This window comes from Jaculus jaculus, chromosome 11 (genome assembly GCF_020740685.1).
Source record: "Jaculus jaculus isolate mJacJac1 chromosome 11, mJacJac1.mat.Y.cur, whole genome shotgun sequence".
Classification (NCBI taxonomy): Eukaryota; Metazoa; Chordata; class Mammalia; order Rodentia; family Dipodidae; genus Jaculus; species Jaculus jaculus.
In genome coordinates, this window is record NC_059112.1 from 110208872 (window position 1) to 110236463 (window position 27592).

At 51.4% G+C, this 27592-nt stretch overlaps 1 protein-coding gene across 3 annotated transcripts; it reads right to left on the reverse strand.

Moving 5' to 3' along the window:
* Nucleotides 1-637: 637 nt before the first annotated feature.
* Flywch1 (FLYWCH-type zinc finger 1) lies at nt 638-26079 on the reverse strand. Of its 3 annotated transcripts, none has more exons than XM_045161797.1 (9): nt 25904-26079; nt 13816-14216; nt 12933-13400; nt 11071-11514; nt 10650-10913; nt 9383-9646; nt 8020-8292; nt 4085-4153; nt 638-1775 (listed from the first exon to the last, which is right to left on the reverse strand). In XM_045161797.1, coding segments are annotated over exons 2-9 (2082 nt in total). In that variant the 5' UTR covers nt 14114-14216; nt 25904-26079; the 3' UTR covers nt 638-1773. The 3 variants fall into 3 exon arrangements, with proteins under 3 accessions (XP_045017732.1, XP_045017730.1, XP_045017731.1); XM_045161795.1 differs by having other exon boundaries at nt 4081-4153; XM_045161796.1 differs by lacking the exon at nt 25904-26079 and adding an exon at nt 20080-20188 and having other exon boundaries at nt 4081-4153.
* Between the last annotated feature and the right edge of the window lie 1513 nt (nt 26080-27592).

The following is a 27592-nucleotide window of genomic DNA, read 5'->3' on the forward strand; positions in this document are numbered from 1 at the left end:
GGAGCCTGTACTGCCGAAGCGGCCTGACTGGCGGACAGTGCAGGCAGGCTCTGCAAGCAGCCCGTGGGGTTCATGGTATTCCTTGTGGGGCACAGCGGGCCATCTGGCGTGGTGGTGGAAACTGGGCTATTTCTGGAGTCTGCTTGCTTTACGAGGGCTGTGGCACATTAGTGGCCCAGGTGGAGTCAGGCTTGAGGTACTCTGTCCCTTTCCATAGGGTCCTGACCATTAGCAAGTCACCCAGCTGTGGGGTACCGGAAACGTACTGTGGTGAGGGTCAGCAGTACTGGGCTGAGGGAAGGCAGTGGCAGGCATCCTGGGCGATGTGGGCCAGCAGCAGGTCTCAGGTGAACCCGGCTGACCAGAAGCGGGGTCTCAGGAGGCAAATCTTCGCCTGCACTGCCACCTCCAGCCCACGCAAGCCCGTTCATGAAAGACTCAGGCAGAGGCCTCAAGGGGCCCTAGGCACTTCCCCTCCCTGTGGCTGGGAACAGACAGACTCCTCAGTGGCCCCCTCTTAGGCTAGACCAAATGGCCACCACTGCCCAGGAGCTCCCCAGCTGAACCCATCACGTGGTCAAGACTGAAGTTCTGTGGTGACCAGCTACTGCTGCCCAGGGAGCGCGGACACAGCAGCTTCAGACGGCAAGGCTGAAGAGGGTTTATTAGGGAAAGCAGATGCGCAGAGGCCGGTTGGGGAGGCACCGCACGGTACCCACTACCCATCCCACAGGGGCGGCCACGCTGGGGCCCATGAGCCGGGGAGAGGAGTACTGCGCACTCCCTCCTGTGTGGCAGGGTGGGGACAGCCCTGCCCAGGGTGTCCCTTGTTGGCAAGCAGTCCTCGGTAATGTTAGTGTGCCCCTCTGAGGCCCTCTCACTTGGACGGCTGGCCTGCACTCGCGGGCTCCCCACAGAAAGGGGCACACCTCCTCGCCACCATCTAAAGCTCGTGGGTCGGTGACAGGTGACACCGTGTGGCAACTCGCGGGGGTGCACGTGAGATAAAGGCGGGTCTACTCAGGGCTACTTCCTGCTAGCTTCTGGACTGGTTCCCATGCCAGGAAGGGTACCTCCTGTGGGCGCCGGTTAATTCAATGTGGAAATGACGCAGGAGAGGAAGCCTGACAGAAGGCGGGTGCAATGGGCACAACCTAAATCGTGGCCTGCTCTGTCATGGTCTTGTTGGGACCAGCCACACCCAGTAGGCAGCCTAATAAGACCAGGAAGGCTCCAAAAGACCTGAAAGACCAGGTATGGCCTGCACAGTCTTGGGAAGGTAGCAGGAACTTCCTGCACATTCGGGAGGACGTTTCAATTCACTGAATTTCACTGAGCTCACCAAGGGCCACTGGAATGTCCTTGGCAAAGTCCCAGGCTCTAAAAGCAGATGGGTGCCAGCAGCTTGGAGCAGCAGAATGGGGTTGAGGTATCTCAGTCCAGACATGTTTCTCCACAACGTTCCAGGGTCAGAAAGGCAACAGCAACCACTGCACCAACACCCACAATGTACAGAAGGGCTCTGCAAGCCCCCCCCATCAGCACTACTGTTGACCCACACAGGGTCCACACCCACAGTGCAAGCACTCCTCCTGGGGGACAGCTGACTATGCGCGAGGGTCACGGATGCTTTGGAAGAGTGAAAGCGCTTCTGCCAAGCGGGTCTGAGTGGCCGGGAGATGCCTTTGTGGATGGGAACATCAGTGCTCCTTGGTGGCTTTGCAGGAGATTCTCCTCACTGGGATGCGCTGTGCAGGGTTATAGCTTCAAGGTTCCTGATGACAAAGAAATGTAGATGGAGGGCATGGCCCAGTCATTAAGGCACTTGCCTGCAAGTCTCAGGAGCCAGGTTCAATTCCCCAGTACCCACATTAAGCCAGATGCACAGAGTGGCACACGCATCTGGATTTATTTGCAGCAGCTGGAGGCCCTGGAGTGCTCATCCTCTCTCTCTTCCATCTTGTTTGCAAACAAATAAATAAGAAATGTACACATGTCAATTCCCTTACCAGGCAAGCATTTTGCCACTGGACTGTAGCCCTAGCCCACAGTCTTTTTTTCTTTCTATCTTTCTTCTTTTTTTCCTTTTTATAACTTTTATTTATTTATTTTGGTTTTTAGAGATAGGGTCTCACTCTATCCCAGGCTGACCTGGAATTCACTATAGTCTTAGGGTGGCCTTGATCTCACAGTGATCCTCCTACCTCTGCCTCCCAAATGCTGGGATTAAAGGCGTGTGCTACTGAATTTTTTAAAAAAACTTTTTAAAACTTTTAAACTTTTAAAAAAATTATGTATTTTCTTGAGAGACACAGAGAAAGAGGCAGACAGGCAGTGTAAACAAATTCCAGATGTATGTGCCACTTTGTGCATCTGGTTTACGTGGGTACTTGGAAATCAAACTTGGATTGTCAGACTCTGTAAGCAAGTACCTTTAACTTCTGAGCCATCTCATTAGGCCCCAGTGAACTTTTTGAAACTGGATTTCACTATATAGCCCAAGGTTGGCTTGGAACTCACCATTTAGCCCAAGATGGCCTTGAACTACTTCTCTTCCTGCCTTAGCCTCCGAGTACTGGGATTGCAGGAGTAAGCTATCACAGTCTAATTTCTTTTCATTTTTCTTTTTTGTTTCAAGGTAGGGTCTCACTCTAGCACAGGCTGACGTGGAATTCACAATGTAGCCTCAGAGTGGCCTGGAACTCACTGGCATTCCACCTACTTCTGCCTTCTGAGTGCTGGAATTAAAGGTGTGCACCACCATGCCTATTTCTCTCTTTTTTTAAAAAACATATTTATTGCTGGGTGTGGTGGCACACGCCTTTAATCCCAGCACTTGGGAGGCAGAGGTAGGAGAATCACCATGAGTTCCAGGCCACCCTGTTACTACATAGTGAATTCCAGGTCAGCCTGGACTAGAGTGAAACCCTACCTCAAAAAAAAAAAATCTATTTATTTATTAGACAAAGGGAGAAAGAGAGGGAGAGAGAGAAAGACAGAATGGGCACGCCAGGAACCCCAGCCACTGCAAACAAACTCTAGATCCATGTACCACCATGTGCATCTAGCTTACGTGGGTTCTGGGGAATCAAACCTGGGTCCTCAGGCTTTACCTCAACTGCTAAGCCATTGCTCCAGCCCTCTAATTTCTTTTCCTTCCTTTTTTTTTTTTTTTTTTTTGAGGTAGGGTTTCACTCTAGTTCAGCTGACCTGGAATTATGGATGTAGTCTCAGGGTGGCCTTGAATTTACAGCAATCCTCCTACCTCAGCCTCCTGAGTGATGGGATTAAACCATGCCCGGCTATAATTTCTTTTCTTTTCTTTTCTTTTCTTTTCTTTTCTTTTCTTTTCTTTTCTTTTCTTTTCTTTTCTTTTCTTTTCTTTTCTTTCTTTTCTTTTCTTTTCTTTTCTTCCTTCCTTCCTTTCTTTCTTTCTTTCTTTTTGGTTTTTTGAGGCAGGGTTTCACTCTAGCTCAGGCTCTCCTGGATTTCACTATGTAGTCACAGGGTGGCCTCGAACTCACAGCAATCCTTCTACCTCTGCCTCCTGAGTGCTGGGATTAAAGGCGTGCGCCACCACGCCCGGCACATCTAATTTCTTTTTGAATCAGTTTTGGTAGATTATCTCTCTCTAGGAAAATTTAAAATTCCATCTAAGTTATCTAATTTGTTGGCATACCACTGTTTGCAACATTACCCTGTTTATTCTATGCAGCTAGTCTCCCTCTCTCCCTCCCCACCGCTCAGTGCGTGGGCCTCAGCCTCCAGTGCGCGGGCCTCACGCGTGCACTACCATGTCTGGCTGCTCTGCTTCTTTGTGTTTAACGTGCAAGTTGAAACTGGGAGGGGTGGCTCATGGCTGTATAATCCCAATACTTGGGAAGCAAAGACAAAAAGGATCAGAAGTTCAAGGCCAGATTCAGCTATAGAGACACAGTTGTGGGCCATCTTGGGGAGCATGTGACTCTGTCTCAAAACAAAACAAACAAACAAACAAAAAAACAACTGTGGAACCACTAAGGGCTTTTTTTTTTTTTTTTTTTTTAAAGTAGCACTGCATTAGATAACTAAGACAATCACCCACACGTCTTCTGGTTCTCAGGAGAACAAGTTTCGAGGCACAGTTGAACTTCAGGCAGCAGTTTTCTCTTTTCTAAGAAAAAAAATTGAAAACATGAGTTAAAAGCTTTTTGTTTAAGTTGAACCAATAACACACACCTTGCTAATGACCTTGAGGCTCTGAAGACAAAACCAGGCCTAGTGATTCTGACCAGGAGAGTAGCTGGGGATTCTGGATTCCTAGCACTCGAAACCACGTGTACTGGGTACAATTAGTTACCTGAGATCCTAACAGTGGATCTTCAGCCTTTGCCATATTGGATTCACCAATGAAGAGATGCCTCCACAGGGCCAAAGTCAAAGCTACTACAGACCCCACTGTGTGTTTGTGTGTGTGTGTGTGTGTGTGTGTGCACGCGCGCGCACATTTATTTGTTTATGTTACTTTGGGGGTAGTGCTGAGGATCAAACTCAGGGCCTAAATACGCAAGGCAAGTGCCTTACCACTGAGCTATAGCATGAGCTCAGCCTGGGTCACATAGTGACAATCTGTCTCAAAGATCTTAAATAGGGCCGGAGAGATGGCTTAGTGGTTAAGGTGTTTGCCTGTGGAGCTGAAGGACCCAGGTTTGATTCCTTACTACCCACATAAGCCAGATGCACAAGGTGGGGCACGCATCTGAAATTTGTTGGCAGTGGCTGGAGGCCTTGGCATGCTCATTCTCTCTCTCTCTCAAATAAATAAATATAAATTAAAAAAATATATAAAATAGAAACTTAAATAAAGGCTGGGAAGAAGTCTCAATGGTTAAATGTGCTGGATTGTAAAGCCTTCTGGCTAGGGGATCAGTTCCCGAGCTACCTGCACAACTTGAATGTAAAAAGTGATACCAAGTGTCTGCTGTTTGTTGCATGAGTGTGTGTGTGTGTGTACACACACTCATGCAACAGAAATTTAAAAATCTTTCTTTTTTTGGTTTTTTGAGGTAAGGTCTTGCTGTAGCTCAGGCTGACCTGGAATTCACTATGTAGTCTCAGGCTGGCCTCAAACTCAGGGCAATCCTCATACTTTTGCCTCTCAAGTGCTGGGATTAAAGGTGTGTATCAGGCTGGAGAGATGGCTTAGTGGCTAAGCACTTGCCTGTGAAGCCTAAGGTCCCCGGTTTGAGGCTCAATTCCCCAGGACCCACGTTAGCCAGAAGCACAAGGGGGTGCATGCATCTGGAGTTTGTCTGCAGTGGCTGGAGGCCCTGGCGTGCCCATTCTCTCTCTCTCTCTCTGCCTCTTTCTCTTTGTCTGTCTGTCGCTCTCAAATAAATAAATAAAAATAAATTTTTAAAAAAGGTGTGTGTCACCATGCCTGGTTTAAAAGAAGTTACTATTTTTATTTGCAACTGTGTGTGTGGGCGGGGGTGGGGAGAGAAAGAGAATGGACACACTAGGGCCTCTTGTCCCTGCAAACAAACTCCAGATGCATGCACCCTTTTGTGCATCTGGCTTTACATGGGTACTGGGGAATTGAACCTGGGCTGTCAGACTTTGTAAGCAAGTGCCTTTAACTGCTGAGCCATCTCTCCAGCCCTAAAAAAAAACTTTTAAATAACATAAATAAATAGCTAAAAGGGACTGGGCATGTATCTAAGTTGGTAGAATGCTTGTCTGGCAAGCAGAATACCTTGGAGAGATAGAGGCAGGAAGGGTTAGTTGTTTAAGGTCAACCTCAGCTACACAGTGTTCAAGGCCAGCCTGGGAAACATGAAATCTTGTCTCTCAAAAACAGCGAAAGGGCTTGGGAGATAGCTCAGCAATTAAAGGGAGTTTCTGCAAAACTTGTCAGCCAGGGGTTCAATTCCTCAGTACCCACATAAAGCCAAATGCATAAAATGGCATATGTGCTAGATTTCATATGCAGTGGTAAGAGACCCTGGCACACTCATATTCTCTCTTTCTCTCAAATAAATACATTTTTTCGAGGTAGGGTCTTACTCTAGCCCAGGTTGACCTAGAATTTACAATGTAGCCTCAGGGTAGACTCAAACTCAAGGTGATCCTCCTACCTCTGCCTCCTGAGTGCTGGGATTAAAGGCGTGTGCCACCATGCCCAGCCCAAATTGGTTTTTTGGCAGAGGTGTGTGCTACCATGACCAGCTAAATAAAGTAATACATAAAAAAGTGTGTAAAAACCCTATGGGGCAGTTGTGGTGGCACATGCCTTTAATTCCAGCACTAGGGAGGCAGAGGGAGGAGAATCACCATGAGTTCAAGGCCACCCTGAGACCACCTAGTGAATTCTGGGTCACCCTGAGCTGATGAGACCCTACCTCAAGAAAACAAACAAACAAACAATCTATGGGGGAAGGGGGGCTTGAGAGATGGCTTAGTGGTTAAGGCGCTTGCCTGTGAAGCCTAAGGACCCAGGTTTGATTTTCCAGGTCCCACAGAAGCCAGATGCACAAGGTGGTACATGTGTCTGGAGTTTGTTTTCAGTGGCTAGAAGCCCTGGTGTGTCCATTCTCTATTTCTGTCTGTCTCAAATAAAAATAAATAAAAAACCCTATGGGGCTAGAGAAATAGCTTAGCAGTTAAAAGTGCTTGTTTGCAAAGCGTTCCCACCCATGTTTGATTCTCTAGGACCTACATAAAGCTAGATGCACAAAGTGGGTCATATATATGGAGTTTGTCTGCTGCAGCAGCAAGAGGCCCTGGCTGGCTCTCTCTGTCTCTCTTCCTATCCTCCTTGCAAAGGAATTAATACTTTTTTTTGTTTTGTTTTTGTTTAGGTTTTTGAATGCAGGGTCTTACTCTAGTCCAGGCTGACCTAGAATTCACTATGTATTCTCAGGGTGGTCTTGAACTCATGGTGATCCTCCTACCTCTGCCTCCTGAGTGCTGGGATTACGGGCATGCACCACCACGTTCAGCTAATATAAATACTTTTAAAAAACCAGATGCACAGGGGCTGGAGAGATGGCTTAGCGGTTAAGCGCTTGCCTGTGAAGCCTAAGGACCCCGGTTCGAGGCTCGGTTCCCCAGGTCCCACGTTAGCCAGATGCACAAGGGGGCGCACGCGTCTGGAGTTCGTTTGCAGAGGCTGGAAGCCCTGGCGCGCCCATTCTCTCTCTCTCCCTCTATCTGTCTTTCTCCCTGTGTCTATCGCTCTCAAATAAATAAATAAAAAATTTTTTTTTTTAAATATTTTTTTTGTTCATTTTTTTTTTTTATTTATTTGAGAGCGACAGACACAGGGAGAAAGACAGATAGAGGGAGAGAGAGAGAATGGGCGCGCCAGGGCTTCCAGCCTCTGCAAACGAACTCCAGACGCGTGCGCCCCCTTGTGCATCTGGCTAACGTGGGACCTGGGGAACCGAGCCTCGAACCAGGGTCCTTAGGCTTCACAGGCAAGCGCTTAACCGCTAAGCCATCTCTCCAGCCCTAAAAAATTTTTAAAAAATTAAAAAAAAAACACCAGATGCACAAAAGGCACATGCATCTGAGTTTGCAGCAGTATGAGGCCCTGGTGTGCCCATTCTCCCCCCGCCCCCCGCCCACAATTAAATTAAAAAAATGTTTTTTTAAAAAAAGATAGGAAGCCAGGTGTGGTTGTGCATGCTTTTAATCCCAGCACTCAGGAGGCTGAGGTAAGAGGATCACAATGAGCTTGAGGTCCAGCCTGGGACTATAGAGTGAGTTCTAAGTGAGCCTGGGCTAGAGGGAGACCCTACCTCAAAAAACGTTATGTGAAGGGATTCATTTTCAATTCAATAAAGTTAATTATTTGCAACCTTTAGGTGTGTGCTACAAGTACAAGAACAAACTTAACGGCCCTCTGGCGGAAGTTGATGTTTTTCATTAGATTTTTCAAAAGGGACAACCTATAAAAAGTTAAGATGTTTTAGAATAAAAGAGGAGTGAGTTGGAATGGGAGGTGGCATTTCTGCCTACAGCTCCGGCTGGGCATACCTGGGTTCTTCTTCCGGGCCTTGCTGGGGAGTCGCTCCCGCTGCCGCAGGGCCTCCAGGCCGGCCAGGTCAGGCGGGTGGCAGTGGCTTCGCATCACCATGACCCGTCGGCCCTGGGTGATGGCGCGGCTGCGGCAGCCCAGGCGAGCCTGATCTCTGCACATCCAATACACCTTCTCTCCAGCAGCCTTCTCTTTCCTGTAGAGGAAGGACTCGAACACCAGGAACTGGCCCCCCAGGGATGTCCGCAGGAACTCCAGCGGCTGCAGGGGCTCTGCAGGAGACAGTTTCACAATGAAGGGGACACCAAAGTAGGGGCTGCCCACCCCTGCAAACTGCTCCCACCCCTCTGCCTGCTCCCTGGGGCCTGAGTGCTGATGCCCAGCCCACGGCCCTGACGTCCTCCAGAGCAAACTGGCTCTCCTTTCCAGGGTCCTCAAGAGGCTGGTTGTACAAGCCGACCATCCCTGGAACTCTGCCGGACATCTCCCCTGACAGAGACTCACACTTGCTGGTGGGTGCCCCAGGCCAGAGGCTGGGCCTTAGGGAGGGGTGGGAGTGAGTGCTGATCTGATCTGTATTTCAGCTTCCTGTTCACCCACCTTTCCGCTAGTTAGCCACTAAGCCGAACTTCTCAGACTCTTTTGTTTATTTTTGAGGTAGTGTCTCACTCTAGCCTAAACTGACCTGGAAATCACTCTGTAGCCCTGGCTGGCCTTGAACTCACAACGTCCCTCCTACCTCAGCCTCCTAATTGCTAGGATTAAAGGCATCCACTAACCATGTCCTGCTCCTCTCACACTTTTAAGAGGTTGAACTGAAAGATCATGTGATGCTGAGACAGGTGGGGAGGAGGCAGAGCCATGTGAGAACAAACGCAGGAGTACAGGGCTGGGGAGATGGCTCAGCAGCGAGGGTGTTTGCCTGCAAAGTGTAACAACCTGGGCTCAATTCCCCAGTACCCACCTAAGCCAGATGCACAAAGTGGTGCAAGTATCTGGACTTTATTTGCAGTGGCTAGAGGCCATTCTCTCTCCCTCTCCCTCCCTCCCTCCTCTGTCTACTCAAAATAAATAAATAATTAATTAATTTAAAAATATATATATATATATATATAAAGGCTGAGTATAGGGAGCAGACATGAGCAGAGGCCTGGAACAGGTGGGGAATCCCCAGGGTCCAGGTGAATTGTCCTGTTATGGGGACTCCACCCAGCTCATGACTCGGCCAGGCCACTCCTGGCCCACTGCCCACTGACTCCCCAGTGGGTCAGGGCTAGTTTTTCCAGCAATAGCCAATCACCCAGTAACACCAGTACCCCAAGCACAGACCCTGGAGGGCACCAGAGAAACTAAGGCCAGTACCTGGGCCTTCCCACTGGGTCAGGTTAGGGAAGTTCTCCCGCTGCCGCAGGGCCTCCAGGCCCCCCAGGTCGGGCGGGTGGCAGTGCTTCCGCATGACCATCACCCGCTGGCCCTGGGTGATGGCGCGGCTGCGGCAGCCCATGCGCGCCTGGTCCCGGCACGTCCAGTACACCTTGTCACCGGCTGCCTTCTCCCGTCTGTAGAGGAAGGACTCGTACACCAGGAAGCTGCCCCCCAGAGGGGTCTTCACGAACTCAGGACCTTCTGCAGCAACAGGAAAGATGTAGTTAAGGAATGATGCTGGAACCTAGCTTGGGAAGGAGTGGCCCCCCGCGATTCAAGGGCAGTGTGTGAGCCTGGTGTGGTGGTGCGTGCCTTTAATCCCAGCACTCTGGAGGCAGAGGAAGAAGGATTGCCATCACGAGTTCGAGGCCACCACCACAGTGAATTCCAGGTCAGCCTGAGCTAGAGTGAAACCCTACCTAAAAAAAAAAAAAAAAAAAAAAAAGCAGCGAGGGCCTTAGGGAAATGTCTCTCCCCTAGCTTGTGCCCTTGGCTCACGTGCTCACACTGAGGTGGCCCTAGAGCTGGGGCCACAGACTCCCAATCCCAACAGCACCTTCAGTCGCCTGATTCTCCCATTCCGGAGGCTACAGATTGCTGAGGCAAAGACACTGTGGGTGGAGGGCCCTCCATCATGATGTCTCAGGAAGGGGGTGTCTTCTGTGTTTGCCCCTCTATGCCGGGTGCCCCCAGGCCAGTGGGCAGGCATGTATGGATCTGGTCAGTCCGAGGAATGACCTGGGAGCCAAGCAGCTCAGAGCTGAAGGGGGTGGATGAACCATGAGCCCCAGCGTTGTGGGCATACGGGGCGGGGGCCACTGTGATGGCCCTGAGTCAACGCAACATGCTTTACTGGGTGCCCAGGTGGGACAGAGCACGTGTTCTAAGGACAAAGCTCCTTCGGCACCCAGGCTTGTCACCCCTCTGCTCACACTGCACGGTGGGCCTGACCCCACAGAGCCTCCACAGAAGAGGAAAGAGCAGGTCTGAACTTATAGGATGGTCTCAGGACAGGAAGGGTGGGCTCAGCCAGCAAGTGAGGAGGGAACTGGGGGAACAGGACACCTAGATGAGCTGAGCTGTGGGGGCCAGAGCATGGAGGGTTCAGTGGAGAGGAGTGTGACTCCTGAATGCTCACAGAAGGAAGGAGGTGAACATGTGCGACCAGTCGAGAAGGCAAGGGGGGTGGGCTCTTTCCACGTACCTGGACTGTCCCATTGAGTGGCACTGGGGTGCTTCTCCCGCTGCCTCAGGGTCTCCAATCCCATCAGGTCGGGCGGGTGGCAGTGACCACGCATTACAGTCACCTGCCGACCCTGGGTGATGGCGCGACTGCGGCAGCCCATGCGCGCCTGGTCCCGGCACGTCCAGTACACCTTGTCACCAGCTGCCTTCTCCCGTCTGTAGAGGAAGGACTCGTACACCAGGAAGCTGCCCCCCAGAGGGGTCTTCAGGAACTCAGGGCCTCCTAGAGGACATGGGAGACAGGAAGGAAGGGAGAAGATGCAGGCTGAGAATACAGGGCTTGGCTGGAGAAGCCAGATCTTTCCCCCTCCCAACGTGTCAGGCAGCAAGACAGAGGCAGGCCAACTCTGGCCAACAGGTGCCCAAGCAGGAAGGCTCACCAGGGTCCACGTCCTGGTCCTCATCGGGGGACTCCTGTGGGGATTCTGGCTGAGCTGTCATCTCCTGATCCTTCACTGTGGCTTGTTTTCTGGACCTGGTAAGACTTCCCCTGTGGTAGAACAGACTGTTCACCCCTCTGAGCAGCACATCGCTGCAGTCCTCGGTGATGTACGGCTTGGCCATCTGCACCTTCTTTATGGCCTTTTCCTGCTGCCGCCGGGCCTCCAGGCCCTTCATGTCGGGGGTGTGGCAGTGGCCACGCATCACTGTCACCCGATGGCCCTGGGTGATGGCGCGGCTGCGACAGCCATACACCGCGTGGTCCCGGCAGGTCCAATACACCTTGCCCCTCACGGTCTTTTCCCGCTTGTAGATGAAGGACTGGTGTACCAGGAAGTTGCCCCCATAGCACGTCTTTAGGAACTCAAGGGGCCGCAACCATTCTGGAAGAAGAAACTGGGATAGTCACGCTGCACGAGGGCAGGAACCCCTGCCCCCCCCCCCCCCCCCGTGGGCTTGGCCTGGGCTTCCTGTCTGCACGCCAAGGCGTGCTTACCTGAGCTAGGTACGCACGGAGCCCAGTGCATTCCCACTACACAAACCAGCAGCCACTCAGAGCATTGCTCCCCTTGGTCAGTGAGGAGACCCGGGCTCATGAGGTCATATCACATTGGAAGGGGCCAAGTTGGGCCCTGACTCCAGTCCTTTTTGAGTAATGTAAGGATGCGCTGCTATCAAACTCAAATGATTCTAACAGATGCACAACAGAAAAATGCCCACCCTGCTCTGGAGCCCAGCCTCAGATCTTTAGATCTTTAGTAGGCACTCTGGGCTAGAAGCCAAACCCACTTCCTAGTTGCTGGTAATAAAACAACCCTCCAAACTCCCATCCACCTCCCATCACCCCACCACCACCACCACCAGCTAAGCAAATCTTGACTATCAACAATCTCCCAAACAGTCCAGGTTCTCACACCTGCTTCAGGACAGAGTTCCTGAGAGACCCCACAATTTGTGTGGGCCTGGAATTTGAACTCAGGACCCAAAGTCTAAGCCCTTCAGTGCTTAAGCCAAATAACAATAGAATTGCTTAAGCTGACTATTGGGCCTGGAGAAATAGCTTAGGGGTTAAGGCGTTTGCCTGCAAAGCCCAAGGACCCTGGTTAGATTCCCCAGGATCCACATAAGCCAGATGCACAAGGGGGCACATGTGTCTGGAGTTCCTTTGCAACAGCTGGAGGTCCTAGTATTCTCTCTCTCAAATAAATAAATACATAAAATATTTTTTTAAAAATTCAGATTTTGAAGGCTGGGTGGAGTGGCACACGCCTTTAATTCCAGCACTTGGGAGGCAGAGGTAGGAGGATCGCCATGAGTTCAAAGCCACCCTGAGACTACATAGTGAATTCCAGGTCAGCCTGGACTAGAGTGAAACCCTACCTCAAAAAAAATAAATAAATGAGTATAAAAATTCAGATTTTGGGCTGGAGAGGTGGCTTAGCAGTGAAGGTGCTTGCCTACAAAGCCTAAAACCAGGTTCGATTCCCCAGTATCCATGTAAAGCCAGATACACAAGGTGGCACATGTGTCTGGAGCTCATCTCCAGTGGCTGGAGGCCCTGGCACACCTATTCACTCTCTCTTTCTGCTTTTAAATAAATAAAATTTCAGATTTCTTGGTGGGGGGACCCCACACTAGGCCATGATGCCATGGAAAGTTCTGGAAGGACCATGGATCCCCAGACCACTTTCTGTCCCACAGGCTTAATGATTTCTGGGGCACATTTGTAATTTTGACAAGGTGCATATTTTGAAAAAGCACGTGAGATTCCCTCTTTTATTTGGGAAGGGACTTTACTCACTCATCCCTGGGGTGGGGCGCTTCTTGGGCGGCAAGCTCATTAGTGAGAGGGACCGGTACCCTTCATTCTCTGGGGGAGCTGGCTCGCTCTCCTCTGGCTGGGACTCCAGCTCCACGGGGTACAGCCACAGGCTCACTCCCTCAAGTCGCTCCTCCACTTGGCGTGTTGGGCCCTCCTCCGCATCCTGAGAGTCTTCCAAGGCCTCGGGCAGGGCTGGGCCGGGCAGTTTCCCCTTCTGGCGCCGGGCTTCCAGGCCTTCCTCATCAGGCGGATGACAGTGGTCTCGCATCACTGTGGCCCGCAGACCGCGGGTGATGGCCCGACCCCGGCAGCCCAGTGCCGCGTGCTGCCGGCATTTCCAGTACACCTTATCCCCCACGGCCTTCTCCTGCTTGTAGAGAAATGACTGGTGCACCAGAAGGCGGCCTCCATAAGGGGTCTTCAGGAACTCCAGAGGCTGAGGGGCAGCTGGGGTGAGAGGAGGGCAAGGTTAGCTTCCTGAGGGCAAGGCTCAAAGCCAGAAGCCTTGGTGAGGGGCTCCTGGAGTGCAGTAGGGCCACTGTTAGCGGGGTGCCCCTCAGACTCCTGGCTGCTAGGCAGGAAGTCCAGATTCTTGTAGCTGTTTTGACTGTGGAAGAGGGTTTAAGGAATTTAGAGAATTCTGCATATCAGCGTGGTTCCCATGAGCTGAGAGGGAGATCCTGGTGCCAAGAGGTGCCCAAGAGGCTGGTCCATACACCAGCAGGGACAGGGTATGATTGGGGACTAGGGGCTCAAGTGGAAGAAGGGGTGAGACGTCTGGGACCACCCTGCTGGAAATGGGTATGGGCAAGCGCACAAAGGAGGTGGGCTCAGGAGAAGCAGGGCAGGCCTGGCACCTCACCTGTGTCGACCCTGCTGCGTTTGCGATGGACTATCCGCTCCTGCTCCATGTCTGACAGCATCTGGAGGGTACTGGCCACAGTGGCAGGGCCAGACAGCTCCAGGGATGGGACACATTGCACTTCCGCGGGCTTGGAGGCCCCCTCATCCTCGGCCTTGTCAGAGGTTGTCAACACGACCAGATTGGAGATCTCCTGGGGCTTTCCAGGGGCTGCTGGGACCTTATCTGTGGCATGCGCAGAAGATGGCTTCTTACGAGCCTTCTTGCCTTTCTTCACCCTACGCCTTGGCAGGGGCATCCTAAGGTTGATGGCTTGGTCCTCAAGACACACTTGGGCTCTCTGGCAGGTGAGTCTCTTCTCCTTCTTCCTGGCCAGAACCTGACAGTCCAGGGGCTCTGTCCTAAGGGAGGAGGCAAAGTGGTAGGTGAGGTGGCTTGTGGGCCTGGGATGCTGGCAAATGGATCTGGAATGTAGTTTGGGGTAGATGGAGCTACCGCGGTGCTCTGAGGCTGTATGGCTACAGAGGGACCTAATGAACCAGGGGCCCTGGGCTTGTGCTTCTGAGCTGCTCGTTCCTCTCCTGGTAGCCCCAGGTGCATGCCTGAGCAGGGCTGCTGGTGCCCGATGTACTATCGGCTGGGTTTCCACCTATGGAGCCTCGTCACGCCCAGCACAGGTACCTCAGCACCAGCATGACCCAGCTTACAGGGGACATGGAGGCACAGAAACCTGACATGACCCAAGATGCAGAGGCAGCAAGCCAAACTTCCAATGCCTGAGGACGTGCCTGTACCTCCTCCGACCTTGTGTAGACTTCACCTTGTGTCTGGCCCTGGAAGGGCTGTGGAGGTGTTAGAATCCCTAGAAGTTATCAGGTTCCTAAGCTTCCAGACTGGAGAAGGAGGGATGGATAAGGGGTGAGAACACAGGCCTGGGTTGCTTGTCTTTCTGAAGTGACTGGGTGTGTGTCTGGTTTTCTCACATCTCAATAGAAGTCAATTAAACAAGTCTGGTGGGGCAGCCAAAGCCGGCAACTCCCCATGCCCCCCAACTGGCCAGACACCCAGAGGAAATTTGAGAGCAAAAGACCGTGAGCCCCTCTAGACCTGGACCAGCCAAATCTCAACTGACCCACTCTGCCCCACAGGGCAACATGGGGCTCCTGGGACAATAGGGCTGTTTAGCAAAAGTAGCCTGAAGCCCTGCCCACCAGGCAGCCTGGCCCCTAGCTGGGCTCGTCAGTTCTCTCTCTGCAGCTGCTCCTCAGCTCAACCAGTGCGGGAAGGCAAGGAGTGGACCCTGCAGCTCAAAGAAGGTCCTTCGCTCTTTGCATGCCGTAGTCCATGTCTCTGCTCTGGGCTCAGAAAAGCCCGGGCTTGCTGCTCCCCACCTCCCACCCACAGAGGCATCTAGAAAGTTTAGGAGCACACAGCCACGGCTCACCCCCTCACCCCCATGAGCCCCGCAGCAGGGCTTAGTCAGCAAGACAGGAGAACCACTCCCAGGTCACCCCCCACCAAACCCCGAGTCTGAGAGCAGCTAGTGTGGGCATCTCAACGTGATCTTCCGCGTGGCTAAGGAGCTTGCCTGCAATGCTTAACAACCCAGGTTGGATCTCAAGTACCCACGTAAAGTCAGTGGCACAGAGTGGTGCGTGCACCTGGAGGTTGTTTGCAGTGGCTAGAGACCCTGGCACACCCATTCTCATCTCTCTTTCTCCCCACCTCTCTCCTTGCAAATAAATTTACACAGACACACACACACACACACCAGCTGAGTGTGGTGGCATGTGCCTGTAACCCCAGCATTAGGGAGGGAGAGATGGGACGATTGCAACAAAGTTGAGGCCATCCTTGTCGATGCAGTGAATCCCAGGCCAGCCAGGGTTACATGCTGGGACCAAACAACAATGAAAACCAGGCTGGGTCTGGGGTGGTGTCATAGACCTTTTATCCCAGCGCTCAGGAGGCTGAGGTAGGAGGGTTGCCATACATTAGAGGCTAGGCTAGACTACTGAATTTCCAGGTCAGCCTAGACTAGACTAGAGAGAGAGAGAGAGAGAGATCCTGCTTCAAAAACTAACTAAAAACCAATCCAAGCAGGGCATTGTGGTGCACGCTTTTAATCCCAGCACTCGGGAGGCAGAGGTAGGAGGATCACCCTGAGATCAAGGCCACCATGAGACTACATAGTGAATTCCAGGTCAGCCTGGGCTAAAGTGAGACCCTATCTCAAAAGCAAACAAACAAAAAACCCAAAATAAGTAAACTTCCCAGAGTGGGGGTACTGCCTCCCACTAAGTTGTCAGCTGCATCCGCGTGTCTCTGTAAAGTAACTTCTTTACAACTGCTGTGTGGCTGCCTCTCTGTGTTGGACCTGATCATTGCCATCTTGAATCAGAGCAACTGTGATCAACTGAGACCCTCACCACATTGGGCCTACTGGAATTCCCTCATAGAGGAACAGGAAGACTGCTTCCCAGTGTCACAGAAGTGACAAACAATTGTTGAGGGAGAGGCTCTTCGATGAGCTGGTGTTCCCACAGCTACCTACCCTGGACAGTGTGTGCACCAGCGTGTGACTCCAGGTGAGGTGGCACCTTCAGGCATGGCCAGTGGCTGGGTTGCCTCACATTTCTTTTTTAAAATTTTTTTATTTTTAAAAAATATTTTATGTTTTTTTTTATTTGACAGAGAAAGAGGGAGGGGGGGGGAAGAGAGGGAAGAATGGGCACATTGGGGCCTTTAGCCCCCGCAAACGAACTCCAGATGCATGCACCCCCTTGTGCAGCTGGCTAACGTGGGTCCTGGGGAATCGAACCTGGGTCCTTTGGCTTTTCAGGCAAACTCCTTAACTGCTAAGCCATCCCTCCAGCCCTGCCTCACACTTCTTGTTTGGCTGTGTAGATCCTGTGCTGTCATGGAGGACTCCTCATTTCCCAGCTGAAATTGGTGCCTCTTCCCACTTCCCTTCCAGAATCTAAAGGGCATGACCTTAGATTTGGTTTGTACCACCAAGGCTGGTCTCAAACTTGGCATGTAATTGAAAATAATCTTGATTTCTGCGTCCTCTTGCCTCCACCTCCCAGGTACTGGCATCACAAACATGGACCACCACACCTGGCAAGGCAGCAATTGCTTTTCTTTCTTTCTTTCTTTTTTTTTTTTTTGGTTTTGTGAGGTAGGGTCTTGTTCTAGCCCAGGCTGACCTGAAATTCACTATGTCGACTTGGGGTAGCCTCGAACTCCTAGCGATCCTTCTATCTCTGCCTCTGCTGGGATTAAAGGTGTACGCCACCATGACTGGCCATCTATCCAGCCCTAAAAAGTTAAAAAACAAACAAACAAACATGGGGCTAGAGAGATGGTTCAGCAGTTCAGGCGCTTGCCTGCAAAGCCTAACGACCTGGAACACAGCAGTATTACTGCCCCTCCTGTGATGACACACAGGCTGTTGGTCAGGCAGTGATCCCCTGGAAAATGAACGTGTACCACTGCGATTCAGGGTTTCACAACCTCAGCACCAGCACATTCTGGACCAGAAACTACTTCATTGTGGTGGGGGGAAAGCGGGGGGGGGGACTGTCCTCTTCGCTGCAGCATGTTTAGAAGTACCCCGACCTCTGTCTGCTAGACAGATAACCACCTCCTAAAGTTGTGAAGCCAACATTGCTGATCTGCTGGGGTGGGGGTGGTGGGGGGGAGCAAACAACTTGCCAGGCCCCGGCTCCAAAGCGCTCAGGAACTTAGCAGCGCAGAGCTCACAAGCCAGGAAGGTGGCTCCATGGTCAAGAACTTGCCGCACAAGTATGAGCATCAGAGTTAGGACCCTCAGCACCCACATAAAAGCCAGGTGTGGCAGTGCACACCTGTAATCCCAGCACTGAGGACATGGAGAAGGGATTCCCCTGGAACAAACTGGCTGGTTAGACTAGCTAAACTGGTGAGTTCTGGGTTCAAGTTGGAGATTTGACTCAATAAATAAGACGGAGATGAATGGCATTGATCTTTGGCCTTCACAGGCATGTGCACTCACATGCAACTGAACATGCATACACACACCACAGCATACCACACACATGTAAAAAAAAAAGGGGGGGGCACAAAAAGGGAGATTCACCTAGTGGAAGCCCCCAGCCCTGTATCCCTATTCTAGTTTGTATCTTAACTGTCTCCCCAAGGCCCATGGCAGTATTCTTGGGAGAGACACCTTTGGGAGGAGGGGCCTACTTGGAAGTCCTTAGGTCACTGGAGGTGTACCCCTGAAAGGCATACTGGGACCCCAGCAGCCTCCTCTCCCTCTTGCTTCCTGGCAAAGAGGTGAGATGAGCAATTTGCTTTTCTATGTTCCCCTTGCCACCACTACCCAGCCCCTTCCTCCAAAGCAACACCTTATCCTGGGTCAAAATCTGCAAAACTGTAAAGCAAACCTTTTCTCATCATAAACTAATTATATCAGACGCTTTTTAAATTTCTTATTTTTAAAATATATTTTATTTATTTGTGAGAGTTAGAGAGAATGGGCGCGCCAGGGCCTCCAGCCACTGCAAATGAACTCCAGATGCATGTGCCCCTTGTGCATCTGGCTTACATGGGTTTTGGAGAGTCGAACCAGGATCCTTTGGCTTTGCAGGCAAATGCCTTAACCACTAAGCCATCTCTCCAGTATTTTTAAAAAAACATTTTGTTTGTTTAAAGAGACAGGAAGAGGCATATATATATAGAGAGAGAGAATGGGCATACCAGAGCCTCTAGCCACTGCAAACAAACTCCAGACGCATGCACCCCTTGTGCACCTGGCTTATGTGGATCCTGGGGAATCGAACCAAGGTCCTAAGGCTTCACAGGCAAACACCTTAACCGTTAAACCATTTCCCCAGCCCCCCCCTTTTAAAATTTATTTATTTATTTGTGAGAGGAAGAGGCAGATAGAATATCTCAGGTATTTTATTATAGTTATGAAGACCTGATTAATATATGCCCTCCCCAACCATCCTAGATTAGAATCTTGGCTATTTTACTCCTTTATCTGCTTCAAATTCCCTCCCCTGCGGTATATGATCACATCTATCTTCCATCTGCTTTCCTGCTACCAAAGACTTCCTAAATGTCTTGTTTTTTATTTTTAATTTAATTTTTTTAAAGTTTTTCGAGGTAGGGTCTCATTCTCTAGCCCAGTCTGACCTGGAATTCCCTATGTATTCTCAGGTTGGCCTCGAACTCACAGCAATCCTCCTACTTGTGCCTCTCCAGTGCTGGGATTAAAGGCGTCACCACCACACCCGGTTCAAAGTCTCCTCTTCGACACTCTCATCCTCCCCAAGGGTGCAGCCAAATTACTTTCCCTAAAGCTTAGCTTTCCTCAAACTCCTCACAGTTAAATTCATCATCTGCGTAGCTTAGCATTGCATCAGCCCTGCTTTACAGATGTTCTTGTCAAAACCCAACCTCACACTGTTTCAACAACCCCCCCCACACACCAGTCAGACCAATATTTGGAAGAGAAAGGAGAAAAGTCGAATCGAATCATATTAGAATCCTCAGCAATGATATTGACCCTGGAAATCAGCATAACAGCAAACCTCTCTTTGGAATGTAAATTCTTACACGATCATATGATTGTGGAATACAGTATTCTCCGCACGCAAGGAATAAAAGAGGGTTTAAAATTGTGGGGTCCGCTCGGTTCCAAATCCGTGGTCTTGGCCGCAACCATCTGCAATGGAGCAGAGCCAGACTGGATCTGCGTAGTGAGAGCCTGGTAAGGGGCTCCCTTTAAACTTCTGGTTCACAAATCTATGGTCAGTCCCAGAAAACAACACGTAAAATCTATTTCTCAGTATAGGCTGAGTCAAAAAGTTTGAAAGCCATAACGTTCAATCTATATAAGCCAGAACAACTAGCAAAAAAAAAAAAAAAAAGTGCAAGGTCACCGGGACCTGCGGATGCAGGGATGGGCCAGGACTGCACATGGAGCGGGGTGGACACTGGAGGGAGATGGGCCAGTGTCGGGCGTACAATCCCGGGGAGGTGTCAGGCTCTACGCAGGGGTCGTGTGGCCCGGGGGGTGGCGGGGAGCAGCGATGGAAGAGAAAGGATGCGCATCCCCGGGGGGCCGACTAGGAGGCGGCCTGAGATCCGGACGCAGAGCAGCGGGGCGGGGGAGGGTTCCCCTCTCCAGCACGAGCCCCTGACCCCGGACAGCCGAGCTGAGGTCTCTCCGAGGAGCCCCCGACCCTCCCCACCCGCCGGGCCAGTCCTCACCCACGGCAGCCGGCCCTCCCCTTCCGGCGGCCGAGTAGCGGCTCCTGGTCTGGGCCTAGCGGCTCGGCTCGGGCCTCCTCCAGCCACCACGACCCGGGCGCTCGCTCCCCGCCTGCAGCTGCCCGTCGGGAGCGCGCGCGCGCCCCCGCCCCGCGCGCGCCCGCCCCAGCCGCTCCTGGCGAGCATGCGCAGCGGGGTCCTTCCTGGGCCGGCCTCCACTTCTCCAGGTCTTCCCGGCGCCGCGCCGAGCCGCAGGCCTGGCCAATCGGCACGCGGGGGGCGGGGCCGCCCGGCACGAAGACGGCGGGGGCTCTCCGGGATTGGGCCGCGACGGCCGGGGGCGGGGCAGCGCCGCGCTGGGGGCGGGGCAGGACTCTCCTCCGGATTTGATTTCGCCGTATTTATATTCATACGCGCGTCATACAACAAACACCCACCCCCCCCAAAAAAAAACACAAAAAAACGAAATGAGGACTGGAGAGATGGCTTAGCAGTTAAGGCACTAAAACAAACTGAAATCATGCGATTTTTTTTTAAATGGCAGGAAGCCCTGGCTCACTCATATCCACTCTCTTTTTTCAAATAAATATAAGAAAAATTAGTAGCCGGACGTGGTGGCGCACCTCTTTAATCCCAGCACTCGAAAGGCAGAGGTAGGAGGATGCTGTGAGTTCAAGGCCACCCTGAGACAACGTAGTAAATTCTAAGTCAGCCTGGGCTAGTGGGAGACCAGACCCTACCTCGAAAAACAAACAACAAAAAATTTATTTTAGCGTTTTTGGTTTTTTTTTTTCGAGGCAGGCTTTACTATATATGTCAGGCTGACAGGGAGCTCACTCTTTAACCCCAGGCTGGCTTCGAAATCATGGCCATCATCTTACCTCAGCCTTCCCACTGGTGGGACTAAAGTTGTGCGTTTGCACACCCTGGATTGCAATGTCATTTTAAAATATATTTATTTATTTAAGAGAGAGAGAGAAAATGGGTGTGCTAGGGCCTCCGGAATCCTTTGGCTTTGCAGGCAAATGCCTTAGCTGCTAAGCCATTTCTCCAGCCTTGCAATGTCATTTTTTGGCTGTTTTCTTTCATTTAGCATAGTGTTCAACATTTATCTATGTTGAATGTAGTACAATTTTATTTACTTATTTTTTTCGAGGGAGGGACTCACTGGAGCCCAGGCTGACTTGAAATTCACCATGTAGTCTCAGTCTGGCCTTGAACTCACACCAATCCTCCTACATCTGCCGCCCTAGTGATGGGATTAAAGACGTGTGCCACCCCACCTGGCCATAGAATGGGTGCGCCAGGGTCTCCAGCCACTGCAAACGAACTCCAGATGCATGAGCCAACTTGTGCATGTGGCTTACGTGGGTACTGGGGAATCGAGCCTTGAACCGGGGTCCTCAGGCTTCACAGGCAAGGGCTTAACCGCTAATCCATCTCTCCAGCCCCTTGCTCTCCTGCTGCATGTGAGGTCCTGGTTGTGTGTGAGTTTGGGAGCTCCTGCCATGTTGCAAGGCAGAGGATAACTTCAGCCGTCAGCCCTCATTCTCCACCTTGTTTGAGACACGGTCTTGCGTTGTTCCCTGTTGGATTTGCAGCTAGCTGGCCCATAGCCTGGGATTCTCGGGTCTCTGCTTTTCATTTCAGCATAGGAGCTTTCCTGGGGACTCTTAACTCAGATCTGCACACTTGCATGACAAGCACTCTACTCACTGAGCTATTTAGCTAGCCCACAGCGCTCATCTTCTCATAGGCTAATAGCCATCCGTCTATATTTGGAGAGATGTTTACTTAGAGACTTTAAGTGGAGCATGGTGGTGCACGCCTTTAATCCCAGCACTCGGGAGGAAGAGGTAGGAAGATCGCCATGAGTTTGAGGCCTTCCTGAGACTACATAGTGAATTAATTCCAGGTCAGCCTGGACTAGAGTGAGACTTTGCCTTGAAAAAAATTTTGAACAAAATTTAGAGCCTTTGCCCATTTTTTAACTGGGCTGTGACTATTGAGTGCAGAGTTAATATACTGGAGACCTCAGGTGTGTGGTTTGCAGAAACTCCTCTGTCCGTTCAGTGAGTTATCTCTTCACATTACTTTTTATTTATTTATTTTTATTTAGGTTTTTTTGAGGTAGGGTCTCACTCTAGTCCAGGCTGACCTGGAATTCACTATGGAGTTGAGAGTGGTCTCGAACTTATGGTGATCCTCTTACCTCTGCCTCCCAAGTGCTGGGATTAAAGGCATGCACCACCACACCTGGCTTTCTCTTCACTTTATTGGTGCAATTGAGTTCTTAATTTTTTTTTTAAATTTTTATTTATTTATTTGAGAGCGATAGACACAGAGAGAAAGACAGATAGAGGGAGAGAGAGAGAATGGGCGCGCCAGGGCTTCCAGCCTCTGCAAACGAACTCCAGACGCATGCGCCCCCTTGTGCATCTGGCTAACGTGGGACCTGGGGAACCGAGCCTCGAACCGGGGTCCTTAGGCTTCACAGGCAAGCGCTTAACCACTAAGCCATCTTTCCAGCCCAAGTTCTTAATTTTTTTTTAAAAAAAGTTTTTTGTTAATTTTTATTTATTTATTTGAGAGTGACAGAGAGAGAAAGAGCCAGATAGATAGATAGATAGATAGAAAGAGAGAGAGAGAAAGAATGGGCGTGCCAGGGCTTCCAGCCACTGCAAACGAACTCCAGACACATGTGCCCCCTTGTGCATCTGGCTAATGTGGGTCCTGGAGAACCGAGCCTTGAACTGGGGTCCTTAGGCTTCACAGGCAAGCGCTTAACCGCTAAGCCATCTCTCCAGCCTGAGTTCTTAATTTTTATGCTGCCCAATTTATTATTTTGTCTTATGTTGATTAATTTTTATTTGTTTATTATTGAGAAAGAGACAGAGACAGAGAGAGAATGGGTGTGACAGGGCCTCTATTCACTGCAAATGAACTCCAGACGCATGTGCCACTTTGTGCATCTGGCTTACATGGGTCCTGGGAATAGAACCTGGGTTCTTTGCCTTTGCAGGCAAGTGCCTTAGCCATTAAGTTCATTTGCAGTGGCTAGAGGCCCTGGTGCACCCATTCTCTCTCTCAAATAAATAAAATTAAGTTTTAAAAAAAGTGCTTACAAAAAATGAATTTAAAAAGGTGCTTGCTTGAAATCATCCAGTGCTAGCTCACAAAAATGTACTCCTTATAGTTTTTTCTATGTTTCATAGTTTAGCTCTTTACTCATGCGGTAGCTTAGGCTGCCCTCCAACTCACTATGCAGCAGAGATACCCTTGAATTTCTGATCGTCCTGCCTCTGTTTCCTGAGTGCTGTTGTTAGATGTGCACACCTGCACAGTTCATGTTGTGCTGGGAACTGAACCCAAGGCCTCCTGCTTGCCTAGCATGAAGCTATAACCCCAGCCCTGTTTTTGTACACAGTATGAAAGAGGTCTCCAAGTTTGTGTTTTTGTACATGGAGAAACTAATTCGCCCGATCCCTCCCCTCTATGTGTGTGTGTGTGTATTTATATGCACGTGTTCATGTGTGTCGAGGTCAGAGTGTCCAGCCTCACCTTCAACCTTGTTTGAGGTAGTTTCTAGGTCACAGCTGTCACAGCTGCATTGACTAGGCAAGCTGGTCCGTACGTTTCCGAGGGAGTCACTTGTCTCCGCCTCACTGTAGATGAGCTGCAATCGCTTGTGCTCCTGCTTCCAGCTTTTATGTGTGTGTTCTGAAGAGCTGAACATGGGGCCAAGTGCTTTATCCACTAAGCCATCTCACCAAGCTTCCCTCCCCTCCATTTAAAAAATGTTTGAGGGCTGGAGGGATGGCTTAGCGGTTAAGGCGTTTGCCTGCAAAGCCACAGGACCCAAGTTCAATTCCTCAGGCTCCACGTAAGCCAGATGCACAAGGGGGCGCATGTGTCTGGAGTTCATTTGCAGTGGCTGGAGGCCCTGGCGCACGCATTCTCTCTCTCCCTCTTTCTCTGTCAGATAAGTAAATAAATAAATAAAAATATATTTTTTTTGAAGTCAGGAATAATATTTTTTTATTTGGTTTTTGAGGTAGAGTCTCTCTCTAGCTCAGGCTGACCTGGAATTAGTCTGAGGGTAGCCTTGAACTTGTGACAATCCTCGTACCTCTGCCTCCCGAGTGCTGGGATTAAAGGCATATGCCACCATGGCCCGGCAGTCAGGAATAATTTGAAATCATATATTATTAATCTCCATGGCATCTATACAACTTTACATGAACAGGAAGGAATATCATTCACTCAAATATCTCAGCCAAGAGGTTCATTTCAGCATTATCATTTAGAGTGAAAGGACCAGGGGCCTTATCTGGATATGTGATTTAACAGGTAACATTGTGTGGGGAGCGTGGGAGAGGGGCTGTTTAAAAATGGGAAGGGAACGAGTTAGAACACAGTATTTTGCTGTGAAAATTCTGTGGTCCTTGGGGGAGGGTGGGGAGAAGGAGGAGGAAGAAGAGGAAGAGCTAGGTTGCCCATCTCAAGTCTGTAGGTGATGGATGTCCACCTGAAAGCAGAGCTAGTGTCTGCTCTGAAGCACTCGTGACGAGGGGAGAGGAGGCTGGAAGGCAGCTAGAGCTAGACCACGGATGCTAGAGGCAACGCTAAGCAGAGGAGAGGATCCGCAGGGCAGAGGTCCCCAGACAGTGGGCAAGCTCTTTCCTGGGCTGAGATCCTTTCGGCCGTGGTTTTCTGACTTCTCTCTCTTTATTTCATTGATTTTTAAAATAATTTTTTTAATTTTTATTAGCATTTTCCATGATTATAAAAAAATATCCCATGGTAATTCCCTCCCTCCCCTCCAATAAAAATATTTTTTAAAATAAATAAAAATATTTCAGAAAAAGTATGGGGCACCAGGACCTGTTGCTGTTGCAAATGAACTCCAGGTACAACTCCACTTTGTGCATCTGGCTTTATGTAGGTACAGGAATCGAACCCGTGCAACTCAGCCCCTTTAAGGCTGAGCCATCTTCCCACGCCTCCCCCCTTTTTTAGACAAGCTCACTTTGTACCAGAGGCTAGCCTCCTGTCTCAGCCTCCAAAATGGTGGGATGAAGGGACTGGGCCACCGTGCCTAGTTTCATTTGGTGTGAAATAAAGTCAGGCAAACAAGATACCTCAACACGACCTCTAAGCCTTTTCTGGAACAACAACAACAACAAAAATCCAAACATTGTGTTCTCATTGATCCAGCCCTCGCCCAGCACACGCTCAACCCCTGGGCGCTCGTCATCTTCCAGTGTTCCTGTGCGGTGGGGACACGTGACCGCCTCGGGTGGAACCGGCCCTCCCCCCGACACCGACTTCCCTGGAGACTCTGGTTCGCGCCCCCCGGCCCCCTCGCGGAGCCGCAGCGGGATGCTCGGCCGCCGCCACCGGGTCCTGGAGCTGGCCGCGCCTCCCCTCCCCGTGCGGTCGCCGCGTCTCCTTTCCCGTCCTCTGCGGTGATTTACGGCCCGGCCTCGTCCACCCCGCACCCCCTTCTCCTCCGGTCCACGCGCCATCCGAAGCCCCCGCACTCTGCGCTGCGAGACCCCGAGCCTCTCCCCGCCCCGCCGGGCTCCTCTTCTGCACCCCGGACGCCCAGGTGGACAGCGACCCCTTCCCGGTGCGCCACGAGGTGCCGTGAGAGGCACAGGGTCCCCTCCCCGCCGCCCCGATACCCTGCAACCCGGGCAGGTCTGGAATTTGCCATCCTCCTGCCTCAGCCTCCAGCGTACCCGGGATTGCAGCCCTGGGCCACCACCGGCGCCACCCCCTCCCCAACCCAAGGTGCCCAGGATCTTAGAAGAGCTGGTACCTGTTGGTACTCGAGTTGGAGTTTTCTCGGCAGACAGACAGCGAGGAGGACGGATCTCACTGTCTCCCTATAACTGCCACCTGCAGGTTCACGAATGACGAACCCTCGGTGCCAACCGCCCGCCTGCCACTGCGAAGAAGCCCCTCTAGACCCCGGTGGCCTGACTTTGAAGGGCCTGCGAGTCGCGCCAGCCGCAGTGCCCGGCTGACGAAGCTTCGCTGGCCCAGGACCGCAGGGTCCGCGCGCCCCCGCCCGGCCGCCAGGAGCATGTGCCAGGCAGCCTCTCGGGGTGGGGAACCCAGACAGGACCGGCTGGAGGGTCCTGCGAGCTAACCCAGGAAAACGCGAGCGCCCGCGCGAGGAAGACGCGAGCACGGGTTATGCACACAGGGGCGAGGTGTAGGATAATTCTAGTTATTTCCTTATTCGTGATAGCAATGGCATTCGTTACCTGGGGATGGAATGCACGTTTGTGTTTGCTCCTGTGACCAGCAGCCTCCTTTCTAGAACTTTGCTCTAGCACACTCAGGCTCTTGAGGTGTTTGGCAGGTGTGGTAGGTCGGGACATGACTTTAATCCCAGAACAAGAGAGGCAGAGGCAAGAAGATCACAGCTTTAAGGCCTCCGTGCACTACATAGTGATACCCTAGCCCCAAAATAAGATTGTGTGCAACCCAGAAACAACTGGGACATACCTGGCACTTGGAAATGGTTGGTAAACTGTCCACCCTCTCTGTAGTAGCACATTCAAGGATACTGTAAAGCACTGATATGACGGAAGGACACTGCAGCATATTAAGAAAAGGTAGGGCTGGAGAGACGGCTTAGTGGTTACAGGCACTGGCTTACAATTCCCTGAGCCACCTATGCAAAGCTGGATGGGTATTCATTTGCAATGAGACCTCCCTCTCTCTCTCCCTCCCTCTCGCTTTCTCTCTACACACACATACATGCAAATAAATAATTTTTTAAAAGTACGACAGGTGTGGTGGCACACATCAGTAATCCAGCACACGGGAAGTGGAGGCAGGAGGATCAGGAGTTCAAGGATAACTTCAGCTACATATTGAAGCCAGTGTGCACAGCGTCTCAAAAAAAAAAAAAAAAAGATGGCCAGGCATGGTAGCACACGACTTTAATCCCAGCACTCAGAGGCAGAGAGGTATGAGGACCACTGTGCGTTCAAAGCCAGCCTGGGACTACAGAGTGAGTTACAGGTCAGCCTGGGGAGGGGAGGGGAGGGGAGGGGAGGGGAGGGGGGGGGAGGGGAGGGGAGGGGGGGGAGGGGAGGGGAGGGGGGGAGGGGAGGGGAGGGGGGGAGGGGGAGGGGAGGGGTGGAGGGAGGGGGAGGGGAGGGGGAGGGGAAGGGGAAGGGGAAGGGGAAGGGGAAGGGGAAGGGAAGGGAAGGGAAGGGAAGCGAAGGGAAGAGACATAATGGGTGCCTCGCAGAATCCTGGGCAGATCTCCCCATGAGCTATCCTGAACTCTGAATTCAAGGTCAGGCTGGGACTACGTGTAGGTGTGGATCCCTCCCTTCCTCTGGCGCGTCTGCAAGAACTGGGGCTCCATGCCTAGGAGTTGTGGGGAGGCTTCCTGGAGGAGGCCGACTTGGGGCAGGGGAGGGCAGTGACCCACAGTATCTTGGGAAGACCTGGCAACAGGAATTTTCAGGCCTCTTGGGGATAGGAT

Coding starts and splice junctions, on each gene's coding strand:
- Flywch1 (XM_045161795.1), bottom strand. CDS start 14,113: ATGCCCCTGCCAAGGCGTAGGGTGAAGAAAGGCAAGAAGGCTCGTAAG. Junction 11,515..12,932: donor GCGCCCCACCCCAGGGATGA/GTGAGTAAAGTC, acceptor TTCTTCTTCCAG/AATGGTTGCGGCCCCTTGAG. Junction 4,154..8,019: donor GGCCCGGAAGAAGAACCCAG/GTATGCCCAGCC, acceptor TTTTTTTCTTAG/AAAAGAGAAAACTGCTGCCT.